Source organism: Oncorhynchus clarkii, chromosome 8 (genome assembly GCF_045791955.1).
Source record: "Oncorhynchus clarkii lewisi isolate Uvic-CL-2024 chromosome 8, UVic_Ocla_1.0, whole genome shotgun sequence".
Classification (NCBI taxonomy): domain Eukaryota; kingdom Metazoa; phylum Chordata; class Actinopteri; order Salmoniformes; family Salmonidae; genus Oncorhynchus; species Oncorhynchus clarkii.
The window spans coordinates 40,092,029-40,119,365 of NC_092154.1; the positions used below are offsets into that span (position 1 = coordinate 40,092,029).

The following is a 27,337-nucleotide window of genomic DNA, read 5'->3' on the forward strand; positions in this document are numbered from 1 at the left end:
CGTCACCTCTATACACAACCCAATACATATATAATTAGGACAGTTTTCTATGCAGATTTCAGAACAAATAGGGTCCCTGGAGGAATTTAACACATTGGTCAATCACAATTCACACATTCCTATTAAAATAACTGAGTATAGGCCCATTAATAAGAATATATATATATATATTTTTTTTTTTTTACAAAACAAGATATCTTTAATCAATGCCTTAGGTTCTTATGTAAAAAATTTGGGCACCGATTCATACTCACGCCCAGTACTTTCTGATCAAAATTTGGTTTAGACTATAATACAATATGCAGATTTCGATATAACGGGCTCTGCTCACCTTTATATAGAGCGCTCCGATCAGATTTCCTGAGGCAAGATGAATGGCTGGGGAAGTCACTCTTCCGTCTGATTTTTTAGCCGTGATCAGTCTCGTCCTCTCACACTAACTTATAATAGATCGAATTCAAGAACAACCAAACTCTGCTACCAATTCTGTTAGTGTTCAAATACTGGAGAGTTGAGACCAAATCACGGACGCTGGACAGAGTGGATTTCAGTTGTAACAAAAGACAGTTTTAATGAGTCAGAGATATCTTGTCCCGCAGTTTTACGTGCACGGACCTAGTTCACATGACTCGGCAAGGAGCCAGGTGAAAAAGAGGCCTATACAATGGTTACACACATTTTTATACATAGAATAAAGTAGGTGGAGTCTTGTCGTTTCGGTCTTCTTGACTGGTCGGAGGGTTGGAGGCGGGCCTTGCTCTAGCCAGAGCGGGCCCCATTGGTGCACAGCAAAAGTTCTTTGCTCTTGGGACCGGCCAGTTAGAGGGAGATGAGATGTGTGTTTATATAAGGAAGAGGGGGTCAGTCTTCTGGCTGGGTGTATGTGTTCTTACGACGGAATGTCTTTGTTTATATGAGCTATGTGTATGAATATTTATATAACACAACCCAGGGTATGATGTGGTGTCATAAACGTTGACACAGTGAAATGATTTGTATGATATGGAAATGTGCACATTTGGACTCGGGTGTTTGCCTTGCTTCCATGACATAGGTATTTATTATATTCCTCAACATCTCATCTTTCTAAATACATCACGTCCTCTTAAATTACAGCACTTCTCTCACTCACGACTGCGTTGCTCAAGTTCAGAGAGGCTGACAGTCAAAATCCATACTGTGCTGTGAAGCACAGAGCCTGAGCTCTGATGTCATGTTACTGTACAGCCACTGCGTTCTAATGTAGCTTATCAGTGCCCAAATCTGCTATTTAAACCTGCATACGTGTACAACTTTAAAGGGATACCCTTTAAATCCTCTGAGGCTCAGAATGTGTGTGCGCATATGAGTACATATTGCGTATCTGAGCAAGGTGTCCTATCCTTCGTTAGGGTCCGTTGCTGTGCATTGTGGGTTGATGGCAGTGTGCCGGTGGGATGGTGAGGTCATAAGGCTCTGTACTCAGGTGTGTTGTGATCAGCTAGATTAACTGCACCTGTCATTTAAGGTAGAAAGGTCGTTCAAACCTCCTCTCTAGTGTAATATGTTGTCTCAGTGCATGACAAATAGAGGCTTCCCATCATCCCTTTGACCTGGCATTGTCCCAGATTTTCACACACATACACCATTTAACCTGTGGCCTGTCATTGTCCCTTTACAGTAATTTGCTGTTAAACCAAATGTTTTGGAAATGTATTGTAACATACTGTAGCGACCCGCACCCGCGACCCCTGTTATGTGTTAGGCTAGTAGGTAGTTGTGTTGTACTTACCAGTACCCAGCCCGACATGCCAATCAACCTGCTATCTCCCAATCACGGGAATGCCTGGAATGTTCTGATGCCGGGCATCCTGGCGGTTGGCGGAGTGGCGTGGAGGGGGGTTGGGCAGGGGGATGGAGCATTGGAAGTTAAGGTTTAGCCTTTGTTCTCTCTCTTACGTCTGGGCTTCACAAGAGAATGTCACGATTGGCTTGTGGGTTATCTTTAATTTATTTGCCGTGGGCTACGGCCAAACAGTAGCCTGTGTAAAGTTGGTTTAATAAACCGTCAATTCGTAAACTCAATCCTCTGTCTGGACAATTGTTCCTTTATGATCTAGTCAGGTCATTACAATACAGTACTTTTTTTCCTTTCTTTTTTACAGTATCTTACAGGTAACTGACTGCCAGTAAATTACCGTAGTCTGTCGTTATAACTACGCACTAGGCTAGTTTTTTTTTTAATGTTGAAATGATATATGAAAGCCAATGTGTTTTTGCCCAGGATAGCGCTTACTCGTCCTTGTACATACGTCCTATTTGGGTGTTATACTGCCTGTTATTGAGTTTCCATTAAGATGTCGATGTTAGAGAGATTTATCAGAGTAAAAAGCCTGTACATGATGCCACCACAGATAAGTACCAAGTCATCTGTTACACAAATGACCAACATGATGGTGTTATGATGATGTTGTTAGTCTTAATATATAGTGCTGCAGTGCCAAAGAGCCTGCCCTTTTCACCCCAATGATGTATACATGTCTATGGTTCATCCTAACCCCTGGCGTTGGATTACCACTAGATTAGACATACAATATGTTGTACAGAAACACAGATCCCTGTGTATGTGTATATTTCCCACGGTTACTCTGCTAACTGATGACAGATGGGGTGCTCCAGGGCCAGGATGATTTATTGTGATGGGATTGATCCGTACATGTCCTGCGATTAAAAGCCGGTCCTCGGGTTTAATCACAGTCGGCCAATCAGATCCAAGATGTGATGAGTTGCTCTGTTTATGAGAGGGACTGTCATGTGTCCATATGCAGAAAGGCAAATAGTGACATCAGATGACCTTGAACTATAATCAAATATTGATTGAGGTTCTAAAAATAACACACCTAGACTGAAAACAGAATGTTACACCTCTGTCCATGCCCCACCCCTCTTAATTTATATCTCACCCTTTCTTTCTCTTCCCCCTTCCTTGCACTTTGCCAGTCTCAAAGAGAACAATGCAGAGCTGGGTCAATGGAAGGCTTTATCAAAGCACACAGCAGTCTGATTCTGAATGCAAAGGGCAAACGCACACAAGCACGCACACACACACACACACACACACAGCAGCAAGATGAATGGCCATGACACAATGGTGGGAAATTAAATCACTGATGAAACAGTCACCAAGGGCCCTCCATCCCACGCTGTGGCCTTGCATGTGTGTGGGCGGGAGGTATCTCGTTTCTCAGACACACACACACACACACACACACGCACACACACAGGGAACAGAATAGCTAATAAGCGCCTGTTTTCTTTGCTCTTTAAATCTATTCTATAACGGAAGGATATTATTAGGCTGGGTTGGGAGGGGGTCAATATGAGTTCATTATGCAAATATAAATCACAACAGGACTATATTGATATACTTAATAAATATATAATTTGCACACAATTTGTCTTTGTTTCTTTTTCAATACTGTCTTCTACCAATGCAATACTAATGTAATAACTGGGTGGCATTTTTACAATATAACAATGTAACAGTTTATATAACTCCTGAACAGACAATGTTACTTCCGCACATTTATTGTCAACTCACCTCACCCACCACCAATGTGTAGCATTCACCTGGTGTGTACTATAGGGTACTAACCACTATATCTCATCCCAAAACACGCAGACAGCCACATCAGACAGCTGGATCTATGAATAGCACAACACAGCAATTTGGCCAGTGTTGGGATTTTTTCAGTGTAACATTTCTAGTGTTGATTCTGAAGTTAAATTCACTCTGTAACATGCTGACCACACCGCTCGCGGCGCAAAATAAATGTAAACGTACAGTTGAAGTGGGAAGTTTACCATACACTTAGGTTGGAGGCATTAAAACTCTCTTTTTCAACCACCACACAAATGTCTTGTTAACAAACTATAGTTTTGGCAAGTCAGTTAGGACATCTACTTTGTGCATGACACGGTCATTTTTCCAACAATTGTTTACAGACATATTATTTCACTTATAACTCACTGTATCACAATTCCAGCAGGTCAGAAGTTTACATACACTAAATTGACTGTGCTATTAAACAGCTTGTAAATTCCAGAAAGTGATGTCATGGCTTTAGAAGCTTCTGATAGGGTAATTGACATAATTTGAGTCAATTGGAGTTGTACCTGTGGATGTATTTCAAGGCCAACCTTCAAACTCAGTGCCTCTTTGCTTGAAATCATGGGAAAATCAAAAGGGAAAAAAATGTAGAAAATTGTAGACCTCCACAAATCTGGTTCATCCTTGTGAGCAATTTCCAAACGCCTGAAGGTGCCACATTCAAGTATAAACACCATGGGACCACGCAGACGTCATAACGCTCAGGAAGGAGACCTGTTCTGTCTCCTAGAGATGAACGTACTTTGGTGAGAAAAGTGCAAATCAATCCCAGAACAACAGCAAAAGACCTTGTGAAGATGCTGGATGAAATAGGTACAAACGTATCTATATCCACAGTAAAACGAGTCCTATATCGCCATAACCTCAATTGCCGCTCAGTAAGGAAGAAGCCATTGCTCCAAAACCGCCATAAAAAGACAGACTACGGTTTGCAACTGCACATGGGGACAAAGATCGTACTTTTTGGAGAAATGTCCTCTGGTCTGATGAAACAAAAAATAGAACTGTTTGGCCATTATGACCATCGTTATGTTTGGAGGAAAAAGGGGGAGGCTTGCAAGCCGAAGAAAACCATCCCAACCGTGAAGCACAGGGGTGGCACCATCATGTTGTGGGGGTGCTTGCTGCAGGAGGAACTGGTGCACTTCAGAAAATAGATGGCATCATGAGGTTGGAAAATTATGTGGATAGATTGAAGCAACATCTCAAGACATCATTCAGAAAGTTAAAGTTTGGTCGCAAATGGGTCTTCCAAATGGACAATGACCCCAAGCATACTTCCAAAGTTGTGGCAAAATGGCTTAAGGACAACAACGTCAAGGTATTAGAGAGGCAATCACAAAGCCCTGACCTCAATCCTATAGAAAATTTGTGGGAAGAACTGAAAAAGCGTGTGCGAACAAGGAGGCCTACAAACCTGACACAGTTACACCAGCTCTGTCAGGAGGAATGGGCCAAAATTCACCCAACTTATTGCGGGAAGCTTGTGGAAGGATACCCGAAGCCTTTGACCCAAGTTAAACAATTTAAAGGCAATGCTACCAAATACTAATTGTGTGTATGTAAATTTCTGACCCACTGGGAATGTGATGAAAGAAATTAAAGCTGAATTAAATAATTCTCTCTACTATTATTCTGACATTACACATTCTTAAAATAAAGTGGTGATCCTAACTGACCTAAGACAGGGGATTTTTACTAGGATTAAACGTCATGAATTGTGAAAAACTGAGTTTAAATGTATTTGGCTAAGGTGTACTGTACATGTTATTCAATTATTGCACCCACACTGCTCGTGTGCGCCAACGAGCGTCTGCGTTGCCAAGCGTTAAAATAGAAGTCAGTTCTATTTGTGATGCTGAACGCGGTGCAAGTCCTGCCTCTCCTATATCCTCATTGGTTTATAGAAGCAGATATCCATGTGCCATCTCCTCATTGGTTAAACCCACGTGGATGATTGAAAGATGAACTGAGTTTGGTCGGTCGTCATGGTAACTATGAAGGTTAGATGCCAATCGGCATATAAAGTCCAAAGAAGAAAAGGCCTGGAAGGAGGAGAGATGACTAGAAATGATTTGATTGACCGTTTTATGTTTGGACTAATTGTAAGAGCAGAGGACCTTGTGCATTTCAGATAAAATAACTCAGTGTTTATATCCCAGGACAAATTATCTAGCAACAGCAAGATAGCTAAATAGGACAAATTAGCTCTCAACTGCAAGCTAGCTAGTTAAATTGCCATAAATGTTTAATGCTTTTTGATTAATATCTTTGGTTCAGAGTTTGTTTTGATATTTCAACCTGCGTGTCGTGATCACTTTTGGTGTGGGGGGACAAAATCTATTTGCGCATGATGGCACATGCGCACGGCTAGTTTAGGTACGGTGTAAGTGTGAAATTAACACTCAGTGGTGTAAAAGAACCCCCGGTGCTGGTGTTAATAACTATAGTTATTGTTTTACACTGTGGAGAGTAAACCAGTCTAATCAAAACCACACTGATCATTATTATACTTCCCAGCATGCTCTACTGCAGGTAGATTTTTTTTAATATCTGTGTTTTTGCATGTACTGTACATTGATTAATTTATTAGTCTTATGCTACGAAGGATGAATAACAAATTTTTCTAAACGAATCCAATCAATTAGTTAGATTTATTTCACCCTTTACTGAAATGGTTGTTCCAGTTTAAATGGTTTAGGTAGTGTTTTGTATTAAGTATCCTAAGACCTGAAAGTCATTCTGAATGCAGGTTGCGAGTGCATAAATATTCAAACTGTTTGATATCCTATCACGTAATCCAGGAGTTTCCGAACACCACTAGGCCATCAACTAGGCCAATAAGAAAGGCCTTATGATATATGTAATGTCATGGAGTTTAATTTTAATTATAACATTCGCCAAGGAACTCACTTGGTGAAAGCCTCAGGGTCCCGCTAGCAGAACAACTTCCGGGGAAACTGGAGGGCACTCAATTCAAATAAATAATCAGAAATAATATGGATTTTAAACATGTATGTGCCTATAAGTGTCTTATATCGGCTGGAATCTTAAATTCTTGTTCATCTAACTGCACTGTCCGATTTACGGTAGCTATTACAGCAAAAACGTGCCATGAGATTGTTTGAGGACGGCGCCCCACATCAAAATATTTTTACACCGGAACAGGTGCACATATTAGAGTGGCCTTTTATTGTCCCCAGCACAAGGGGCACCTGTGTAATGACCATGCTATTGAATCAGCTTCTTGATTTGCCACACCTGTCAGATGTGTGGATTAACTTGTCAAAGGAAAAATGACCACTAACAGGGATTTAAACAAATTTGATCACAACATTTGAGAGAAATACGACTTTTGTGCATATGGAAAATTCTGGGATCTTTAAATTTTGCTCATGAAACATGGGACCACCACTTTTTATGTTGTGTTTATATTTGTGTTCAGTATAAATCAAGTGCTATGTTTTAAAATGTAGGTGTTGCATATTACTCTATAGTAGAGCTATGCAAACACCACAATTGAGTTCCTTTGAACACTTTAATAGTCAAATGGTGAACAATGCAACATAGTTAAGTCTTTAATACTTTCAAAAGTGTTCATTTAATACCGGTACAGTCGGACTCATATGTTCCCTGAAAATAGTGTACAGTTTACACTTTCAGAGTTAAATGTACTCCATTGATTTTGGTGTGTAGTAAGGCCAGTCAGGTGCACTACCACTGTATGTAATAATGATCTATCTGGTGCTTGGGAAGGCTGTGGTGGTTAATAAGGATGGGAGTGGGAGAATAGAGAAGGATAGAGGGAGAGGAAAGGGGGAGAAGACAAGAAGGGTGGTAGCAAAGACAGAGGTAGAGAGAGAGAGAGGGAGAGAGAGAGAGACATAGCTTCCCACCATAGAGCAGAGCAGGGCGAGCAGAACAGAGCAGAGCAGGAGGTATCAGGTGTGGAACTCGGGAGTGTAAACACAACCATTACTTCCACCACTGTGCTTCAGTGTCTACTTCAGTGTGTGTGCCGTAGGCGCCTGGTGCGTGTGTGCCAACAGACAGTCCACAGGTGCCCACGCAATATCAGTCAGGCATGAGAGCGACCCACAAAGCTTTTGGGGATCTTAGCATCCTTTAGGGATTGTTCTCTTCTCATGAGAAACAGTGAAAATAAAGCAAGGTTCAAATACAATCCTCACAGTGATCACCATGGATAATGAATAAGCTGTAAGTGTGGTGTTTTAATATTGATGTGAGGCGTATGTACAGCCAAGCCTTGCCAAGGTGAATAAGGTTGCCTGGCTGGCTGGCTGGCTGGCTGGCTGCCTGCCTGCCTGTCTGTCTGTCTGTCTGTCTCAGCATATCTGTCTGTCCTGATGCATCCAAATATCACCAGGTGCTGTTCTCCCTGCCCTCAGTGTGAATGTGTATGCGTGTGCGTACGTGCACACGTGTGTGAGAAATAGAATGAGAGAGAGACAGAGAAAGAGGTGGGAAAGAGAATAAGGTAGAAAAGGAAGAGAGCGAGATAGCGAAAGAGAGAGAAATCCTGCCTCTGTAGCAAGGGCAGAGAAGGAGATGTATACGGGAGCAGAGGCGCTTCTATCAAATATCCGGTTGCTGAAATGCGCAGAAGCACCCCTGCAGCTGCGTTCCGCGTTGACTGAGCAGAGAGGGGAGGGGAGAAAAAACGGAGAGAGCGAGCGAGCAGCGTAGACGCAGTGGGACACGGAGTCAGAGAAGACTACACCGACGCACATAGCCACACAACAAATACATAGAGAATCGACTCGAAATTGCGCGTCAACGAGCCCGACCCGAGCGGTGTGCGGCCGAAACCTTTTTCACCATGGAGACTGCAGTAAAAACACAATCTAAAATGTGAGATTTACGAAGGCAATCAGAAGAGAGCGAGAGAGAGGCTTTACCCCCTTATCTTGCGCTGGTGATTTCAATTCTGTGCTCCGTCGTCGTCGCAGTGTTTCTGGGGTAAAATGAAGAAGTTTAACATCAGGAAGGTACTGGACGGCCTAAAGGAGCAAGCGTCTTCCTCGGCTTCGTCTGGCCAGTCGGGCACCCAGGAGAACAATTTGATGCAGGAGACCCTTCAGTCCGAGAATTTTCAACTCTGCAAGGTGGGCGAGTCAGATGCATTTTATTATGCAGCTGTATCAAACATTTATGTTTCAAACGTCTCTATTTTCTTACTGCATATTGGCTGCCGCGTCTCTCGATATTGATAGACTACTTAACGCGCCGCCAACTATTATTATTGATAGCCTACATCTGTTATCATCTGATGAACGGTTAAACTACTATAGCTGACCACCTGCGTTTGCCTGGTCTTTTTCATCAACATCTGTTATGTAAAGGTGTTATAATAATGATAATATAGTTTGCTTCATAGGCAACGCCATCTGTCAATTCCCAGTGTTTGTTAACCCAGCTTGTAAAATGCGCATATGGCGAATGCGTTTAGAGATCTACCAAGATAGAATAGACTTTCCATCATAATTTAGCGTTTGTTTCTATACATCCCATCATTAGCCTATATAGTCCTACCTTTATAACGATCTAATAAATGCATAGGCCTACATATATCCCCCCTTCCGTTCAAATAGACTGGTTTCATCGCTCATGCCATCTGCACTTCGCATGAACTGTCACACAGAGGGGTTGGGATTAAACAACCCGTTTCTTGCATAATGGGTAATGGATTAACATGTCAATCGCTGGGTCCCTGGCCGGTTGAAACAGTGGCTATCAGTCTCCCACCAACACTCACCTTCCAGTTCACACACCCGATTCCCTCATTAATCCATAGAATAAGGCTGCGTCTGACATTTAGACCCGTGTTATCATGCACTGGCTCCCATTATTCATTGAATAGGTCTTGACAGAAGAATGGATGGGGTTAATAAGAGCTCACATTCGATTGACATGCACGCACTGGCTGCAAATCAGCTGGAACGAACGTAGCCCATCCTTAGGACGCCACAGCAAATCTATATTATCGTTGATACATAGGATACGCTACTTGCTATTCAAATGGACAACCCCTTGAATTTTTGACTATTTCTCACCTTAATTCAATTGTCATGTTTGGGCCAGGCCAAGATGACCCGAACACGAGATTGACTTGAACACCTGTATAAGGGCTATTTTATTACACATGATCATGATCATGCAGCCACAGCATCAAGTTCACGTGATGTGCTGTAGTCCCTTGACTATCCAATACCTCAACCCCTCTGCAGAGTGGAGCACAGACTTTTTTTTCAATGAAATCCATACTTTTTAATAAATCATTTATCAAATTCCACTGGGCAAAAACTGGGTGAATCAACGTTGTTTCCACGTCCTTTCAACCCTCCAAATATATGTGATGAAGTTTAATCAACATGGAAAACTGAATGGATTTGCAACCACCGACTGTGAATGTAGCCCACTGGTGATTGTATTTATTTGTTTATTTGATGATTGTATATATTTGTTTATTTGGATCCCCATTAGCTGTTGGGAAAGCAGCAGCTACTCTTCCCGGGGTCCACACAAAACACAAAACATGAGAAGTGACAAAACACTGATACACTGATAGACAAGGACAGTCACACACATTTAAAACACAACAACAACAAAAATGATACAAACAATACAACAAGAAAAAAACATGTTTGTGTGTCTGTGTGTGTTTGTGTGTGTCCCATCACAGTCCCACCTTTCCATGAGAGGTTGTTCAATTCATTGTTCTTGTCTGTTAATGTTCTGTATGATGTCCTGTTTCATGTTTTGTGTGGACCTCAGGAAGAGTAGCTGCTGCTTTCCCAACAGCTAATGGGGATCCTAATAAAATGTTAAATACCAATGCTTTTTTTAAATGTAATTTTGATGTTTGCTTGAGTTATTGGAGATGGAAGGATGTTCCATGTGATCATGGCTCTGTATAATACTGTGCGTTGCCGCGACTTCATTTGGACTTGAGGACAGTGATGAGACCCATGGTGGCATGTCTTGTGCAGGACGTGCTGCTTTGTTCTGAGCCAGCTGCAGCTTTGCTAGGCCTTTCTTTGCTGCACTTGACCATATTGCCAGACAGTGATCAAGATGGGACTAGACCAGAGCCTAAACAACTAGTACAGTTGATTTTTGTGTAAAAAAACGCAGAACATCTTGTTATAACAGACATACCCCTCCCCATCTTCACAACAACTTTGTCAATATGACTTGACCATGATAATTGACCATCCAATGTTATACTTAGGAGTTTAGCTTCCACAACTTGCTCAATGGCCACACCCTTTATACACAACTCCAATTGAGGTTTAAGTCTTAGAGAATGTTTTGAAACAAATACAATGCCTTTACTTTTAGATGTAATAATAATAATAACAACAATTCATTTAATGTGTAAAGTGTTTTTCTCATAACCAATGTGCTAAAAGAATATACACAAGAATAATAAGAACAATCCAAAACACAGAACACAGATAACAATCAAAGCTATATACAGTTGTCGTCAGATCCGGAAGACATGAGAACAGGGTTAGCAGAGGTCCTTGAAGGCTTTTCCGAACAGCAAGGTCTTGGGCTGTGCCTTCAAAGGAGGACATAGACTCCTCAGCCCTAATAGTGTCTGAAAGTGCATTCCACAGCTGCGGAATCATGCAACTGAAATCCCTGTCATCCATAGCTTTTAATCTGCTGCGGGGCTGCAGGGCTGCTGACAGGAGACGGACCTGGAGGAGTGAAATGTGAATTATAGATTTGTCATTGAATGCAAGAATAGGTAGATTTGTTCTATGTGCTCTATTTCTATTCCTTTTGCATCTTTTACTTTTGATTTTGTACACCAGCTTCAAACAGCTGAAAATACTATATTTTTGCTTATTGAAAATATATTTCACAGCATTTTAGATGGTACAATGATTCTCTACACTGTACATTGCTTGTTTTGTCACGTCAACACAAATTAGGTGAACTATTAGAATTTTAGCAACCAAGAAATGGTGTAGCGATTTCTGCATATTGCACCTTTTAAGACCACTTTATTATTAATCATCCATTCTGATACTGACTGTAACTTTTATTTAGAATTCAGTGAGCTCACTGGCTTTGGGTGCTGACATGTAGTGTGTAGAATCATCCATACATAGTCATTCTAGCTTTGTGTAAGACCAGTGGCAAATAATTTGTAGAAATAGAGAAGAGTAACGGCCCAAGGCAACTGCCCTGATGGACACCGCACTGTACATACCTGATGTTAAAAAAACTTTAAGTGAAGAACACTCTGTGTTCTATTGGATACATTTACGTTTCATTAAAAAGTATGGATTTCAGTAAACAAGGGTACACAGCAACAGAGGACATACATAGGTACACGGTAAGGGTTGAAGAATTTCGACCAAATAGCAACTCTAAGAAGTCGGAGGTTCATTTAAAAACTCTAGTCTGCACTCAACTCCGTGGAGCAGTTGAGGTGCTTGGCTACCCCTTGACATGACATTAGGCATACATACCGTTTTTTTTTTATCCCTTGGGGCGATGGCAGCCCAGCGTTGAGTGATGCTGCTCATTTCTACATGGCACAGTTTTGTGCGCTTTAACATGAATATTAGTTCATGCTCTTGGGAAAGATTAATATCATTAGGCCTACATAACTTAAATGATTTGTGGTAGCCTATATCATCGACTTGAAAATGCAGGGCTATTTGTGACGTGTTTCTCTCCATCGCTAGACCCGTGTAGGCCTAATATCTGGAATGGTTGGCTAGAACAGCCTAAGCTACATGTCGGCAATTATTTTCGTGAAAATACAAATAAAACTAAAATAGGTCTTGCGGTTTTGATCCAGCCGGGTCCTGGAGTGTCATAATTGGGTTGGCGCTCCAGGCGCATATGGTCGAGGGAAATGATCCAAAGCCTAGCCCGTGTTTCCGCTGCTGCCTGCGCTAGGGCAGGTGTCTCTGCTACAGTGGAGGGGCTCTTACGTAATATGCTTTAGCACTCTGCTCTGCTCTGGCTTTAAGCAAACAAGTAGGCTACAACAACTCGCCGACTGACTTGCCGACTGATGCAATAGGCTCCAGCAGCACCAGCATATTGTGGTAGACCTGTCACCCCCCAAAGTGATGGGTTTTATTGCTGTGTTTTATTTCTACAGTAGAAATGTAATCACGACTAGTTGCTATGTGGGAGACGCCATCAAAAGAGATGTTGTTGTTACTATTATCTGAAAATGGGCCTATGCACACACAATATGATGGAACCTAACTGTTACGATAAAAAAAAATCCCACATAAAATGGAAGTTTTTTCTAGGGTCATTGCTGTTGTGCTCATTGTGTTGCTGTATATTTTTGTTCATTTGCCTGTTCATTTCAAGTGTTCATTCACAGACTTCAAATTGCGGTTTGAGTACGTATATCGATTGTATTATTTGGACACAAAACTAACGTTACTCTGTTGTGAGAACGCTCATGAAAATTCCCTCTAACCATGATTTACCTGTTGTTTCCGCATCGCCCTGATTTGCTGCCCTCTCATTGGATGCCCAGACTGTTCGTCATGGCTTCCCCTATCAGCCGTCGTCCATGGCCCATGACCCAGTCCAGAAGATCCTGGCCATTGGGACCCAGAGTGGGGCCCTCAGACTGTATCCTTTCTGTGTGGAGCTGTGTTTAACTCAGTTGATTTGTTTGTGTTTTTGTACCCTGGGTTCCTGGGGAAGGACCTGCATGGGGCTACTCTCAGCCCAGACCAGCAGCAGGTAGGTGGGATGTATGGATAGATGGGTGGATAGACGAATGTTTGGATAGATGGATGAATGGATGGATTGAATAGAAAGACAATCAGAATGTCCTTGGAAGAACAGGCTGAGCTCATATTTTTGTATGTATAATCAGTCTACCCATATGTAATAACACATCTTACAGTATAATTGCGTGTTACATTGTAAAAATAAAAAATCCTGATATAGAGCTAGCAGCCTGTTTACAGGGCCAACAGCTTGCTGTGCTTCACAACACAAAGCAGTGGAATGGCACCACAGGGAGCCATAGCTGCAGAGAGCACCCTCCCACTAGCTCGCCTCCTGCCTGCCTGCCTCCTGCCTACCTGCCTCCTGCCTGCCTGCCTCTCTGCCTGCCTGCCTCTCTGCCTGCCTCCTGCCTGCCTGCCTCTCTAACTGCCTGCCTGCCTGCCTGCCTCTCTGCCTGCCTGCGCCAGGCCCCTTTACTGTTCCAGCGTGTGTTCTCGCTGAAAAACAACTCATTCGGGTGTGATTAAGGGGCGGACAGGTGGGCGGCGACATGCCTCTGTCTCTCTGCCTGTCTTTGTCTGTCTTTTTGTCCCCCCATGCTGTCTGTCTTTCTGTCTGCCTTTGTTCCTGCTTGCGGTCTTGTACAAGTGAGCTTAATTTCTACTTATATCTGAATGAGATGAGGCAAAAAAAAATCAGTTCTAATAGGTGCAGGATAACGGTGTTGATCTATTTGCATTGATATTAGATTGCTGTCAATCAAGATGTAACCATAGAGTTGTTGATATGCTGTTCAGTTTACATTGATGCAATATGTGCTTTCTTTGACTACTTCAGTTGATGTTGAACTGTCAGTGAATGGTTCAGGGTTTGACAATTCTTCCTCCTCACAGATGTTGGTAGCTTTGAATTTGAGAGACTAAAAAACGTCATGACTTCAGTCAGCACTTTGAGTGATGTGGAACAGACAGAGATAGGTTCTTATCTCTGGGAGAGGAAGGTGAATGGAGAGTCATGCAACTGCCTGCGCTTTTCCCTTTTTCGATCAGTGCTCTCGACGATGACTCGGCTCGCTCTTGCCTAATCTGATAACGATGATGCCTGGTAGGAAAGACATGCTCTTATTGTTACTTTTTTTAATTGTCCTTTGATGAAGATGATTTGGCTGAGGGTCTAGTAGTAGACATGTGTTATAGCTGTGTAGCCCTTTGCTTAAAGTATGTCTATAGCTTCGTGCTGTAGCACTAGATTTGTCTCTGTGGCTTTGTCTCTGAGTCTGATTGTGTTAGCCTTATAGGACTACTTGCTATACTTGTAACTATGTTCTGTTGCAATCCTTGCAGCTCTAGCTCTTTTTCTGTTGTGTGGCTGTATACTATAGCCTTAGGTCTTTGATGTTCTGTCTGTCCTGTAGCTCTGTGTCTGTCCTGTAGCTCTGTCTCTGTCCTGTAGCTCTGTCTGTCCTGTAGCTTTATCTCTGTCCTGTAGCTCTATCTCTGTCCTGTAGATCTGTTTCTGCCCTGTAGCTCTATCTCTGTCCCGTAGCTCTATGTCTGTCCTGTAGCTTTATCTCTGTCCTGTAGCTCTATCTCTGTCCTGTAGATCTGTTTCTGCCCTGTAGCTCTATCTCTGTCCTGTAGAGCTGTTTCTGCCCCGTAGCTCTATGTCTGTCCTGTAGCTTTATCTCTGTCATGTAGATATGTTTCTGCCCTGTAGCTCTGTCTGTCCTGTAGCTATATCTCTGCCCTGTAGCTCTATGTCTGTCCTGTAGCTCTATTTCTGTCCTGTAGCTCTATATCTGTCATGTAGCTCTATGCCTGTCCTGTAGCTCTATCTCTGCCCTGTAGCTCTGTCTGTCCTGTAGCTATATCTCTGCCCTGTAGCTCTATGTCTGTCCTGTAGCTCTATCTCTGTCCTGTAGCTCTATATCTGTCCTGTAGCTCTATGCCTGTCAAGTAGCTCTGTCTGTCCTGTAGCTTTTTTTCTGTCCTGTAGCTCTTTCTCTATCCTGTAGTTCTATGTCTGTCCTGTAGCTCTGTTTCTGTCCTGTAGCTATATGTCTGTCCAGTAGCTCTATCTCAATCATGTGGCTTTATGTCTGTCCTGTAGCTCTATGTCTGTCCTGTAGTTCTATGTTTGTCCTGCAGCTCTATGTCTGTCCTGTAGCTCTATCTCTGTCATGTAGCTCTATATCTGTCCTGTAGCTCTATGCCTGTCAAGTAGCTCTGTCTGTCCTGTAGCTTTTTCTCTGTCCTGTAGCTCTTTCTCTGTCCTGTAGTTCTATGTCTGTCTTGTAGCTCTATGTATGTCCTGTAGCTCTATCTCTGTCCAGTACCTCTATCTCTATCCTCTAGCTTTATGTCTGTTATGTAGCTCTATGTCTCTCCTCTATCTCTATGTGTCCAGTAGCTGTATCTCTATCCTGTAGCCATATGTCTGTCCTGTAGCTCTATCTCTCCTTAGCTTTATGTCTGTCCTGTAGCTCTATCTCTGTCCTGTAGCTCTATCTCTATGTCTGTCCTGTAGCTCTATGTCTGTCCTGTAGCTTTATCTCTGTCCTGTAGTTATATGGCTGTCCTGTAGCTCTATTTCTATCCTGTAGCTATGTCTGTCCAGTAGCCCTATGTCTGTCCTGTAGCTCTATCTCTGTTCTGCATCTCTATGTCTGTTATGTAGCTCTATGCCTGTTCTGTAGCTCTATCTCTGTCCTGTTGCTTTAAGCCTGTCATGTAGCTCTATGTCTGTCCTGTATCTATATCTCTGTCCTGTAGCTTTATGCCTGTCATGTAGCTCTATATCTGTTCTGTAGCTCTATGTCCTGTAGCTCTATGTCTGTTCTGTAGCACTATCTCTGTCCTGGAGCTCTATGTCTGGCTCGTAGCTTTATGTATGTATTGCAGAGCTATATATGTCCTGTAGCTCCATGTCTGTTCTGTAGCACTATCACTGTCATGTAGCTCTATGTCTTGCTCATAGCTCTATGTCTGTATTGCAGCACTATGTATATCCTGTAGCTCTATCTCTGTCCTGTAGCTCTACATCTGTCCTGTAGCTCTATGCCTTTCATGTAGCTCTGTCTGTCCTGTAGCTCTTTCTCTGTCCTGTAGTTCTATGTCTGTCCTGCAGCTCTGTTTCTGTCCTGTAGCTATATGTATGTCCAGTAGCTCTATCTCTATCATGTGGCTTTATTACTGTCCTGTAGCTCTTCATTTGTCCTGCAGCTCTATGTCTGTCCCGTAGCTCTATGCCTGTTATGTAGCTCTATATCTGTCCCATAGCTCTATGTTTGTCCTGTAGCTATATGTCTGTCCTGTAGCTCTATGTCTGTCATGTAGCTATATCTCTGTCCAGTACCTCTATCCTCTAGCTTTATGTCTGTTATGTAGCTCTATGTCTGTCCTCTATCTCTATGTGTCCAGTAGCTGTATCTCTGTCCTGTAGCCATATGTCTGTCCTGTAGCTCTATCTCTCCTTAGCTTTATGTCTGTCCTGTAGCTCTATGTCTGTCCTGTAGCTCTATGTCTGTCCTGTAGCTCTATGTATGTCCTGTAGCTATGTCTGTCCTGTAGCTCTATCTCTGTCCTGTAGTTCTATGTCTGTTCAGTAGCTCTATCTCTATCCTGTAGCTTCATCTGTCCTGTTGCTATGTCTGTCCTGTAGCTATGTCTGTCCTGTAGCTCTATCTCTGTCCTGCAGCTCTATGCCTGTCCCGTAGATCTATGTCTGTTCTGTAACACTATCTCTGTCCTGTAGCTCTATATCTGGCTCGTAGCTCTATGTCTGTCCAGTAGCTTTGTCCCTATCCTGTAGCTCTATGTTTGTCCTGCAGCTCTATGTCTGTCCTGCAGCTCTATGTCTGTCCTGTAGCTCTATGTCTGTCATGCAGCTCTACCGCTGTCATGTGGCTATATGCATGTTCTGTAGCTCTATCTCTATCCTGTGGCTCTATGTCTGTCCTGCAGCTCTATGTCTGTCCTGTAGCACTATCTCTGTCCTGCAGCTCAACAGTATGTCCTGTAGCTCTATGTCTTTCCTGTAGCTCTATCTCGGTCCTGTAGCCTGTAAGGCTAGCTGTTATCAGTGTGACTGTGGCGAGGCTGTTGGCGGTGCTCTCCTCTCCTTTCCTCCCATGGAGGATAACAGGATGTGGCAGATCAAGGGCCTGAGCCTGGCAGCGGGCGGAGCTGAGCGGGCTGGAGAACTACGACAGGGGAAGAGGAGAAGACAGGAGAGCGTCCCCAGATCTGCCAGCCTAGTAAATGGCCTGTGATCCTAAAAACTGTCCCATTTGTGATGTTGGCCAGGGTTAGGACGATGTGTTTACTGTCCCTTTGGTAATGTCAGAGAGAGAGAGAGAGAGAGAGACACATGTACATACACACAGAAACACATCACACACACACAGAAACACATCACACACACACAGAAACACATCACACACACAGAAACACATCACACACACACACACAGAAACACAGAGAGACACAAAGAGAGAGAGTGAGAGAGGCACAGAAAAAACACAGAGCGATAGAGGAGAAGAGAAGAGGGGAGGAGAGAGAAAATAATTATCTTGATGTCATGCGCCACTTAACTTCTCAGCTAAGGTTAGACCCATGCAGCTCCTGTGCTTTTCAACAAGCATGAAAGTCATATTGATCTGTGTGTTGTAACGAGCCTTACTACATGCACACGCACACACACACACACACACACACACACACACACACACACACACACACACACACACACACACACACACACACACACACACACACACACACACACGCCCTGTCTCAATTGTTTGGGATCAATCTGCATCATTAGGCTCTGCAGCAATATTTTCTTTGTCTCAAAATATGTAGGGAGCAATTGAAAGATGTCTGGCTGCACCAGCAGTTTAGCTATATTAAATGATCTGCTCATTGAAGTGTGAGAGGATAGAGAGAAAGGACTGTGTTACTAATACAGACTGCAGAATTACCATATTACAGATGGTATATGTGGTAAATCCCAAGGGGTACTTCCCTTCTTCAAGTAGCCACTCATCTAACATGTCCATATCAGTGAAATGTTTGCAGTGGTTTCCAAGCTTTCATATATCCATGGCTTCCAGAATAGGAGGAAAGATGGAGGGAGGTGTTTTTACAGTATTGAACCAGGTCCGTAATCTGTGTGTGTGTTTTGGGTGGCCTGTGGGTGTTTCTATGCAGCGGTGCCTGGCATGATGACTCCTTCACACCAGGGTGGGCGAGCAGGGGAAATAGCAGTCCTATAACCCAGCCGGACAGACACAGATCAATGGGTCAAATTGCCGCGCCGCACATCGACAGATTTTCTCATCACCGGGGCAGAGGGTGTTGGAGAAATCACACACATATGCACACGCACACACTCACACACACACACACACACACACACACACACACACACACACACACACACACACACACACACACACACACACACACAGATGAATGCTCTGGCACACATACACATAGGTACACGCATACTCATACACGCACACACACACATTGCAGAGTTATACACTCCATTTCCATCCATGTTGCCTCTTTGTTGTTTAATGCATTATTGGTCCATAGTATTGGTATTACAATGCGACTAGAATCTCTATCTGGCTTACCCCTTCCCTGCTGTAGGGATCTGGTTGTAGAGATCTGGCTGTAGAAATCTGGCTGTAGAGATCTGCTGTAGAGATCTGGTTGTAGGGATCTGCTGTAGAGGTCTCTGTAGAAATCTGCTGTAGATGTCAGGCTGTAGAGATCTGCTGTAGAGGTCTGGTTGTAGAGATCTGGTTGTAGAGATCTGGTTGTAGAGATCTGGTTGTAAAGATCTGGTTGTAGAGATCTGGTTGTAAAGATCTGGTTGTAGAGATCTGCTGTAGAGATCTGCTTAGAGATCTGGCTGTAGAGATCTTGTTGTAGACATCTTCTGTAGAGATCTGGCTGTAGAAATCTGCGGTAGAGACGTGGTTGTAGAGATGTGGTTGTAGTGATCTGGCTGTAGAAATCTGCTGTGGAGATCTGGTAGTAGAAATCTGTTGTAGAGATCTGGCTGTAGAGGTCTGGTTGTAGAGATCTGCTGTAGAGATCTGGTTGTAGAGATCTGGTTGTAGAGGTCTGGTGGTAGAGATCTGCTGTAGAGGTCTGGTTGTAGAGATCTGGTTGTAGAGGTCTGGTGGTAGAGATCTGCTGTAGAGGTCTGGTTGCAGAGATCTGCTGTAGATGTCAGGCTGTAGAGATCTGCTGGAGAGATCTGGTTGTAAAGATCTGCTATAGAGATCTGGCTGTAGAGATCTGCTGTAGAGATCTGGCTGTAGAGATCTACTTGTAGAGAACTGCTGTAGAGATCTGGTTGTAGAAATCTGCTTTAGAGATCTGGTTGTCGAGATCTGCCTTAAAGATCTATCGTAGAGATCTGGTTGTAGAGATCTGCTGTAGAGATCTGGTTGTAGAGATCTGGCTGTAGAGGTCTGGTTGTAGAGATCTGCTGTAGATGTCAGGCTGTAGAGATCTGCTGTAGAGATCTGGTTGTAAAGATCTGCTATAGAGATCTGGCTGTAGAGATCTACTTGTAGAGAACTGCTGTAGAGATCTACTTGTAGAGAACTGCTGTAGAGATCTGGTTGTAGAAATGTGCCTTAGAGATCTGGTTGTAGAGATCTGCCTTAAAGATCTACCGTAGAGATCTGGTGGTAGAGATCTGCTGTAGAGGTCTGGTTGTAGAGATCTGGCTATAGAGATCTGGTTGTAGAGATCTGCCTCAGAGATCTGCCGTAGAGATATGCCTGTAGAGATCTGCTGTAGAGGTCTGATTGTAGAGATCTGCCTCAGAGATCTGCCGTAGAGATCTGCCTGTAGAGATCTGCCTCAGAGATCTGCCGTAGAGATATGCCTGTAGAGATCTGCTGTAGAGGTCTGATTGTAGAGATCAGGTGGTAAGATCTGCTGTAGAGGTCTGGTTGTAGAGATCTGACTGTAGAGATCTGGCTATAGAGATCTGGTTGTAGAGATCTGCTGTAGAGGCTTAGCTTCTTACAGAGTGGTCCTGTGTGGCTCAGTCGGTAGAGCATGGCACTTGCAATGCCAAAGGCAGTGTGTTCGATTCCAACTGGGACCACCCATACATAACATGTATGCACGCTTGTCTGTAAGTCGTTTTGAATAAAAGCGTCTGCTTACATGTATATTATTATTCTATATTGTGAGAGTAGAGCAGCTAGCTGTGATGCTGGATTGAGAGAGAGAGAGAGAGAGAGACTAATTAAACAGCACAGGCCAGCCAGCCTCACAGAGAAGAGATGTTCCATTTTCCAGGTCAGAAGCCACTGTGCATGTATCTATTGATCTATTTGTAGTTTTATCAGATTTTTTAAATCATTTGGGATTTTTTACCCTTCCCTTCCCTGGTCTGGCGTCTCTCGTCATGAGCTAACCATTTCAGATGGCACTCCACAGTACAGTCCAGGCCTGGGGTTGTGTGTGTGTGTGTGTGTGTGTAAGTTTGCGTGTGTATGTGGGTGTTAGTATTTACATAATATGCTGAAGCTGAGGGGAGGGAAGGCTGAATGAGACAGCAACAGAGAGGCCGTTCAAAGTAGCCTGGCTGCTGTGTGTGTGTGTGTGTGTGTGTGTGTGTGTGTGTGTGTGTGTGTGTGTGTGTGTGTGTGTGTGTGTGTGTGTGTGTGTGTGTGTGTGTGTGTATATTTATATATTTATATATTATATATATTTATTTGGACAGTGAAGCTAAAACCAGCATTTTGGATTTGAGAAATGTTAGAAACATAGAGCTACAGGATAGGGACAAAGCTACTGGACAGACATAGAGCTACGAGCCAGATATAGAGCTACAGGACAGAGATAGTGTTACAGAACAGACATAGATCTACGGGACAGGCATAGAGCTACAGAACAGATATAGAGCTACATGACAGGCATAAAGCTACAGGACAGAGATAGAGATTCAGGACAGACATAGAGCTACATGGCAGGCATAAAGCTACAGGACAGAAATAGAGCTACAGAACAGGCATAGAGCTGCAGGACAGAGATAGAGCTACAGGACAGACATAGCTACAGGACAGACATAGCAACAGGACAGATGAAGCTACAGGATAGAGATAGAGCTACTGAACAGACATAGAACTACAGGACAGAGATAGAAAACAGAACAGAATGGCACATTTTATTTGAGGGTATTTCCATCCATATCTGTTTTAATGTTTAGAAATGAATGGAGTCACTTTTATTGTAAATAAAAATATAATATGTTTCTGGACATACATTAATGTGCCCAGCAAACAGGGGAATTCCTAATGACATTAGGCAACGTTCCTATTAGGTCCCTTTAAGGGTTTTGAAGAGATGTTATCCCATTGACGTTCTGAGAACATTATAGGAAGATTAAAATATATGGTTAAGCTCAGTTTGGTCGCAGAATAATGTTGTAATAAGGCATTTTGATGTCCATTAGGGAACATTACGAAAATGTTCCTATTTGGTTCTGATTGAACATTATCCATGGGACATTCAATGACCACAAGGAAACGTTCACTTGGTTTAGTCCCTACCAGGACATCACTGAGGACCATGCCAGGACCTTTTTAGGACATTCTCAGGACTTTCATTTTACTAGTCATTAGGACGTCACATGATGGTCCCAAGGGAACTTCCCTGCAAAAAACAACTGTCATTAAGACGTCCTCGGAACGTCACGAAATGGTCACCTAAAGTGGTCAGGAATTTGCATCATGGTCCCCTGAAGGTTTTGTCTAGTTCCTGGTTTGTTACATTCCAGGATGTCCTAACGATTCGTTTTTGTTTGCAGGGTGGATGCTACCATGATTATGGAAAATCATGAATGAATCGTGAATAATGATAAGTGAGAAAGTTACAGAGGCATAAATATCAACTCCCCTCCTCCTCCACGTAAAGGTAATAGATTACAAAAAAACGAACTGTAATACATTACGTTAACACCAAAAAAATATTTCCACCAGATTACAGATACTTTTAAAAAACTAGATGATTACTTATAAGATTACTTTTAAATTCAGACAGGATGTTTGTGAAATAAATCTTTGACACCTTTCTGTTTTCTCAATTACATTTAAATCATCATTGAAAAAAGGTGCAAGTTTAAGTTCCACCTGAGTGAGTCTGACCACTACGATGACACACCAAATGTGTTTAATGGATCGCAGGAAAAGAGCAGGAATAGGCTTTCATAGGTTACAGTCCAAGCTATGTCTTCCAATGGTGTGACTGCTGTCGGCATCCAAAGATGATCTAACTTGAATAAATACTTGGAGGACGACAGCAGTGGTGTAGCTTACGGGCGATACGGATATCACTTATTATTGAACTTTTTGCACCACAGATTGTGGTTGTTGTAGATGGCTGTTCACAAATGTAAACAGTATGTATGTGTATTTTAATGTAAGTTGCCTATCAATCATTGTTTTTGTGGCCAGTGGACAGCCAGTGAAAAATGTGCCTTTGCATCAGCTGCATAGTGCGGATCCAGGGCCTGATTAATGTCGGGGCTTACATGGGATGAAGCCCGTAGGGGGCCCTTGAGACAGAGAGAAATGGAAATGTGTATATACAGTTGAAGTCAGAAGTTTACATACACCTTAGCCAAATACATTTAAACTCAGTTTTTCACAATTCCTGACATTTCATCCTCTTAAACATTCTCTGTCTTAGGTCAGTTAAGATCACCACTTTATTTTAAGAATGTGAAATGTCAGAATAATAGTAGAGAGAAGGATTTATTTCAGCTTTTATTTCTTTCATCACATTCCCAGTGGGTCAGAAGTGTACATACACTCAATTAGTATTTGATAGTATTGCCTTTAAATTGTTTAACTTGGGTCAAACGTTCCGGGTAGCCTTCCGCAAGCTTCCCACAATAAGTTGGGTGAATTTTGGCCCATTCCTCCTGACAGAGCTGGTGTAACTGAGTCAGGTTTGTAGAACTCCTTACTCGCACACACTTTTTCAGTTCTGCCAACAAATTTTCTTTAGGATTGAGGTCAGGGCTTTGTGATGGCCACTCCAATACCTTGACTTTGTTGTCCTTAAGCCATTTTGCCACAATTTTGGAAGTATGCTTGGGGTCATTGTCCATTTGGAAGACCAAGCTTTAACTGATGTCTTGAGTTGTTGCTTCAATATATCCACATCATTTTACTCCCTCATGATGCCATCTATTTTGTGAAGTGCACCAGTCCCTCCTGCAGCAAAGCACCCCCACAACATGATGCTGCCACCCTCGTGCTTTTCCAAGTTGTTTAAAGGCACAGTCAACTTAGTGTATGTAAACATCTGACCCACTGGAATTGTGATACAGTGAATTATAAGTGAAATAATCTGTCCGTAAACAATTGTTGGAAAAATCACTTGTGTCATGCACAAAGTAGATGTCCTAACCGACCTGCCAAAACTAGAGTTTGTCAACAAGAAATGTGTGGAGTGGTTGAAAAACAAGTTTTAATGACTCCAACCTAAGTGTATGTAAACTTCCGACTTCAACTGTATACAGTATGAGTCAAAAGTTTGGACACACTTATTCATTTAAGTGTTTCTTTATTTTGACTATTTTCTACATTGTTGAATAATAGTGAAGGCATCAAAACTATGAAATAACACACATGCAGAGATTGGAGTATTATTATTCGACCATGCTGGTCATTTATGAACATTTGAACATCTTGGCCATGTTCTGTTATAATCTCCACCCGGCACAGCCAGAAGAGGACTGGCCACACCACATAGCCTGGTTCTTCTCTAGGTTTCTTCCTAGGTTTTGGCCTTTCTAGGGAGTTTTTCCTAGCCACCGTGCTTCTACACCTGCATTGCTTGCTGTTTGGGGTTTTAGGCTGGGTTTCTGTACAGAACTTTGAGATATCAACTGATGTACGAAGGGCTATATAATGTTTTTGATTTGATTTGATTTGATATGGAGTCAGGTTATAACCGAAAACGTGTTAAACAAATCAAAATATATTTCATATTTGAGATTCTTCAAAGTAGCCACCCTTTGCCTTGATGACAGTTTTGCACACTCTTGACATTCTCTCAACCATAAGTTAGTCACCTGGAATGCATTTCAATCAACAGGTGTGCCTTGTTAAAAGGTAATTTGTGGAATTTCTTTCCTTCTTAATGCGTTTGAGCCCATCAGTTGTGTTGTGACAAGGTAGGGGAGGTATACAGAAGATAGCCCTATTTGGTAAAAGACCAAGTCCGTTTTATGGCAAGAACAGCTCAAATAAGAGAAACAACAGTCCATTATTACTTTATGACATGAAGTTATGTTAATCCAGAAAAGTTCAAGAACTTTTAATGTTTCTTCAAGTGCAGTCGCAAGAACCATCAAGCTCTATGATAAAACTGGCTCTCATGAGGACCGCCACAGGAAAGGAAGACCCAGAGTTACCTCTGCTGCAGAGGATAAGTTCATTAGAGTTCCCAGCCTCAGAAATTGCAGCCCAAATAAATGCTTCAGTGAGTTCAAGTAACAGACACATCTCAACATCAACTGTTCAGTGGAGACTGCGTGAATCAGTCCTTCATGGTCGAATTGCCACTACTGAAGGCCAACAAGAAGAAAATACTTGCTTTGGCCAAGAAACACAAGCAATGTGTATTAGACTGGTGTAAATCTGTCATTTGGTCAGATGAGTCCAGATTTGAGTTTTTGTGAGAGGCAGAGTAGGTGAACAGATGATCTCCGCATGTGTGGTTCCCACTGTGAAACATGGCAGAGGAGGTGTGATGATGTGGGGGTGCTTTGCTGGTGGCACTGTCTGTGATTTATTTAGAATTCAAGGCACACTTAACCAGCATGGCTACCACAGCATTCTGCAGTGATATGCCATCCCATCTGGTTTGCGCTTAATGGGACTATAATTTGTTTTTTAACATGACAATGACACACCTCCAGGCTGTGTAAGGGCTATTTGACCTAGAAGGAGAGTGATGGAGTGCTGCATTAGATGACCTGGCCTCCACCATCACCCAACCTCAACCCAATTGAGATGGTTTGGGGTGTGTTGGACCGAGTTGGGCCGCAGAGTGAAGGAAAAGCAGCCAACAAACTCCTTCAAGACTGTTAGAAAAGCATTCCAGGTGAAGCTGGTTGAGAGAATGCCAACAGTGTGCAAAGCTGTCTTCAAAGCAAAGGGCGAAGATTTTGATTTGTTTCACACATTTTTGCTTACTACATGATTTCATATGTGTTATTTTGATGTCTTCACTATCATTCTACAATGTAGACAATAGAAACAAATAAAAGAAAAAACCTTCAATGAGGAGGTGTGTCTAAACTTTTGACTGGGACTGTATATAGAGTGCCTTGCAAAAGTATTCATCCCCCTTGGCGTTTTTCCTATTTGTTGCATTAAGAACTGTTATTTGAATCGATTTCTATTTGGATTTAATGTAATGGTCATACACAAAATAGTCCAAATTGATGGAGTGAAATGAAAAAATTATGGAAAAGTGGTGTGTGTATATGTATCCCCCCTTTCGCTATGAAGCCCCTAAATAAGATCTGGTGCAACCAGTTACCTTCAGAAGTGAGTGTTTGTGTGTGTGTTGGAGTGTCAGCGTGCGTGACACTCCAACACACACACAAACTACTGCTCGCCTCCTGTCATTTTGGAAATGTTAACATATATTTTTCTACCTCTACATCCCTGGCTGTCCCCATCCCTGAGAGTAATGTGATGACATGACAAGGCACTAACAACAGGCTTTAGAGTGACAGTTGGATCTGTCTGAAATGCTAGTACAACAATCATGTGCAGGTTGAGATAGTAGCATGCAGGTTGCATTGGTAACCTACATCTCTGAGAGTGATGTGATGACATGGGACCTGACTCCCTGGATCTTTGCCCATTCTTCAATACAAAACTGCTCCAGCTCCTTCAAGTTGGATGGGTTCCGCTGGTGTACAGCAATCTTTAAGTCATACCACAGATTCTCAATTGGATTGAGGTCTGGGCTTTGACTAGGCCATTCCAAGAAATGTAAACCTTTCGAATTTACTTAACTGACTTGCCTTGTTAATTAAATAAAGGTTACATTTTTTAAATATATTTTTTTAAATAGCACATCCCCACTCTCACCTCCCCAGTCCTGCCATAGTGTAATCTAGGAGTCCCCTCCCACAGGAGACTCAGCTGCTATGGAAAACTACAGACAGATAGAGGCTATGGAAATTGGACACTGGCTACGGGTATAACTGGGTTTTCTGCACTGTACGGCCGGTTGGAAGAATATCCATGGAAGTGGACTGTCCAGACTATACAGACAATTGGCCAATGTTACCTAGTGTTGATTTTTCAGTGTAACATTTCTAGTGTAGATTCAGGGTTAAATTAACTCTGTAAGAGTGAAATTAACACTCGGTCGTGTAAAAGGACCCCAGTGTTGGTTTTAACAACCACTGTTGAGTGTGAAAGTGTGATTGTGTCAGTAAAACATTTTCATTCTCACCGCTCTCATCATGATCAGATTTCCCAGCACCTCTACTGCAGGTCACGCTTTTTAGGATTGTTTTTAATATCTGTGTGTTTGTATGTGCATTGATTGATTGATTGATTAATCTTATGCTACACAAAGATAAATAACATATACTTTTCGAAACGAATCCAATTAGTTAGTTCGATATATTGCACCTGTTTCTGAAATGGTTTTCCAGTTTAAATGGTTTAGATAGTCTCCTCACAATGTTCCTAACCCTAATAGTCATTCTGAATGTAGGTTAAGAGTGAATAAAAATTCCAACAGTTGGATGTCCTAACTCTGGCTGGATTCCAATAGGAATTATATGTCCCTTTGCAAGCCTGCATAATGTGACTTGCAGGCTTGATGTGGCCTGTAAACCATGAGCTTCCTAACGCCACTGTGA

The 27,337-nt window shown here is 42.5% G+C and overlaps 1 protein-coding gene across 1 annotated transcript in view; it reads left to right on the plus strand.

Moving 5' to 3' along the window:
* Positions 1-8,406: 8,406 nt before the first annotated feature.
* The window catches only part of LOC139415669 (syntaxin binding protein 5a (tomosyn)), a 156,623-nt gene continuing 137,692 nt past the window's right edge, over positions 8,407-27,337 (plus strand). The window contains exons 1-2 of the mRNA XM_071163787.1: positions 8,407-8,775; positions 13,194-13,291. Of these exons, the coding sequence (XP_071019888.1) occupies positions 8,635-8,775; positions 13,194-13,291 (239 nt within the window). The 5' untranslated portion in view covers positions 8,407-8,634. The remainder of the gene's footprint in view (positions 8,776-13,193; positions 13,292-27,337) is intronic.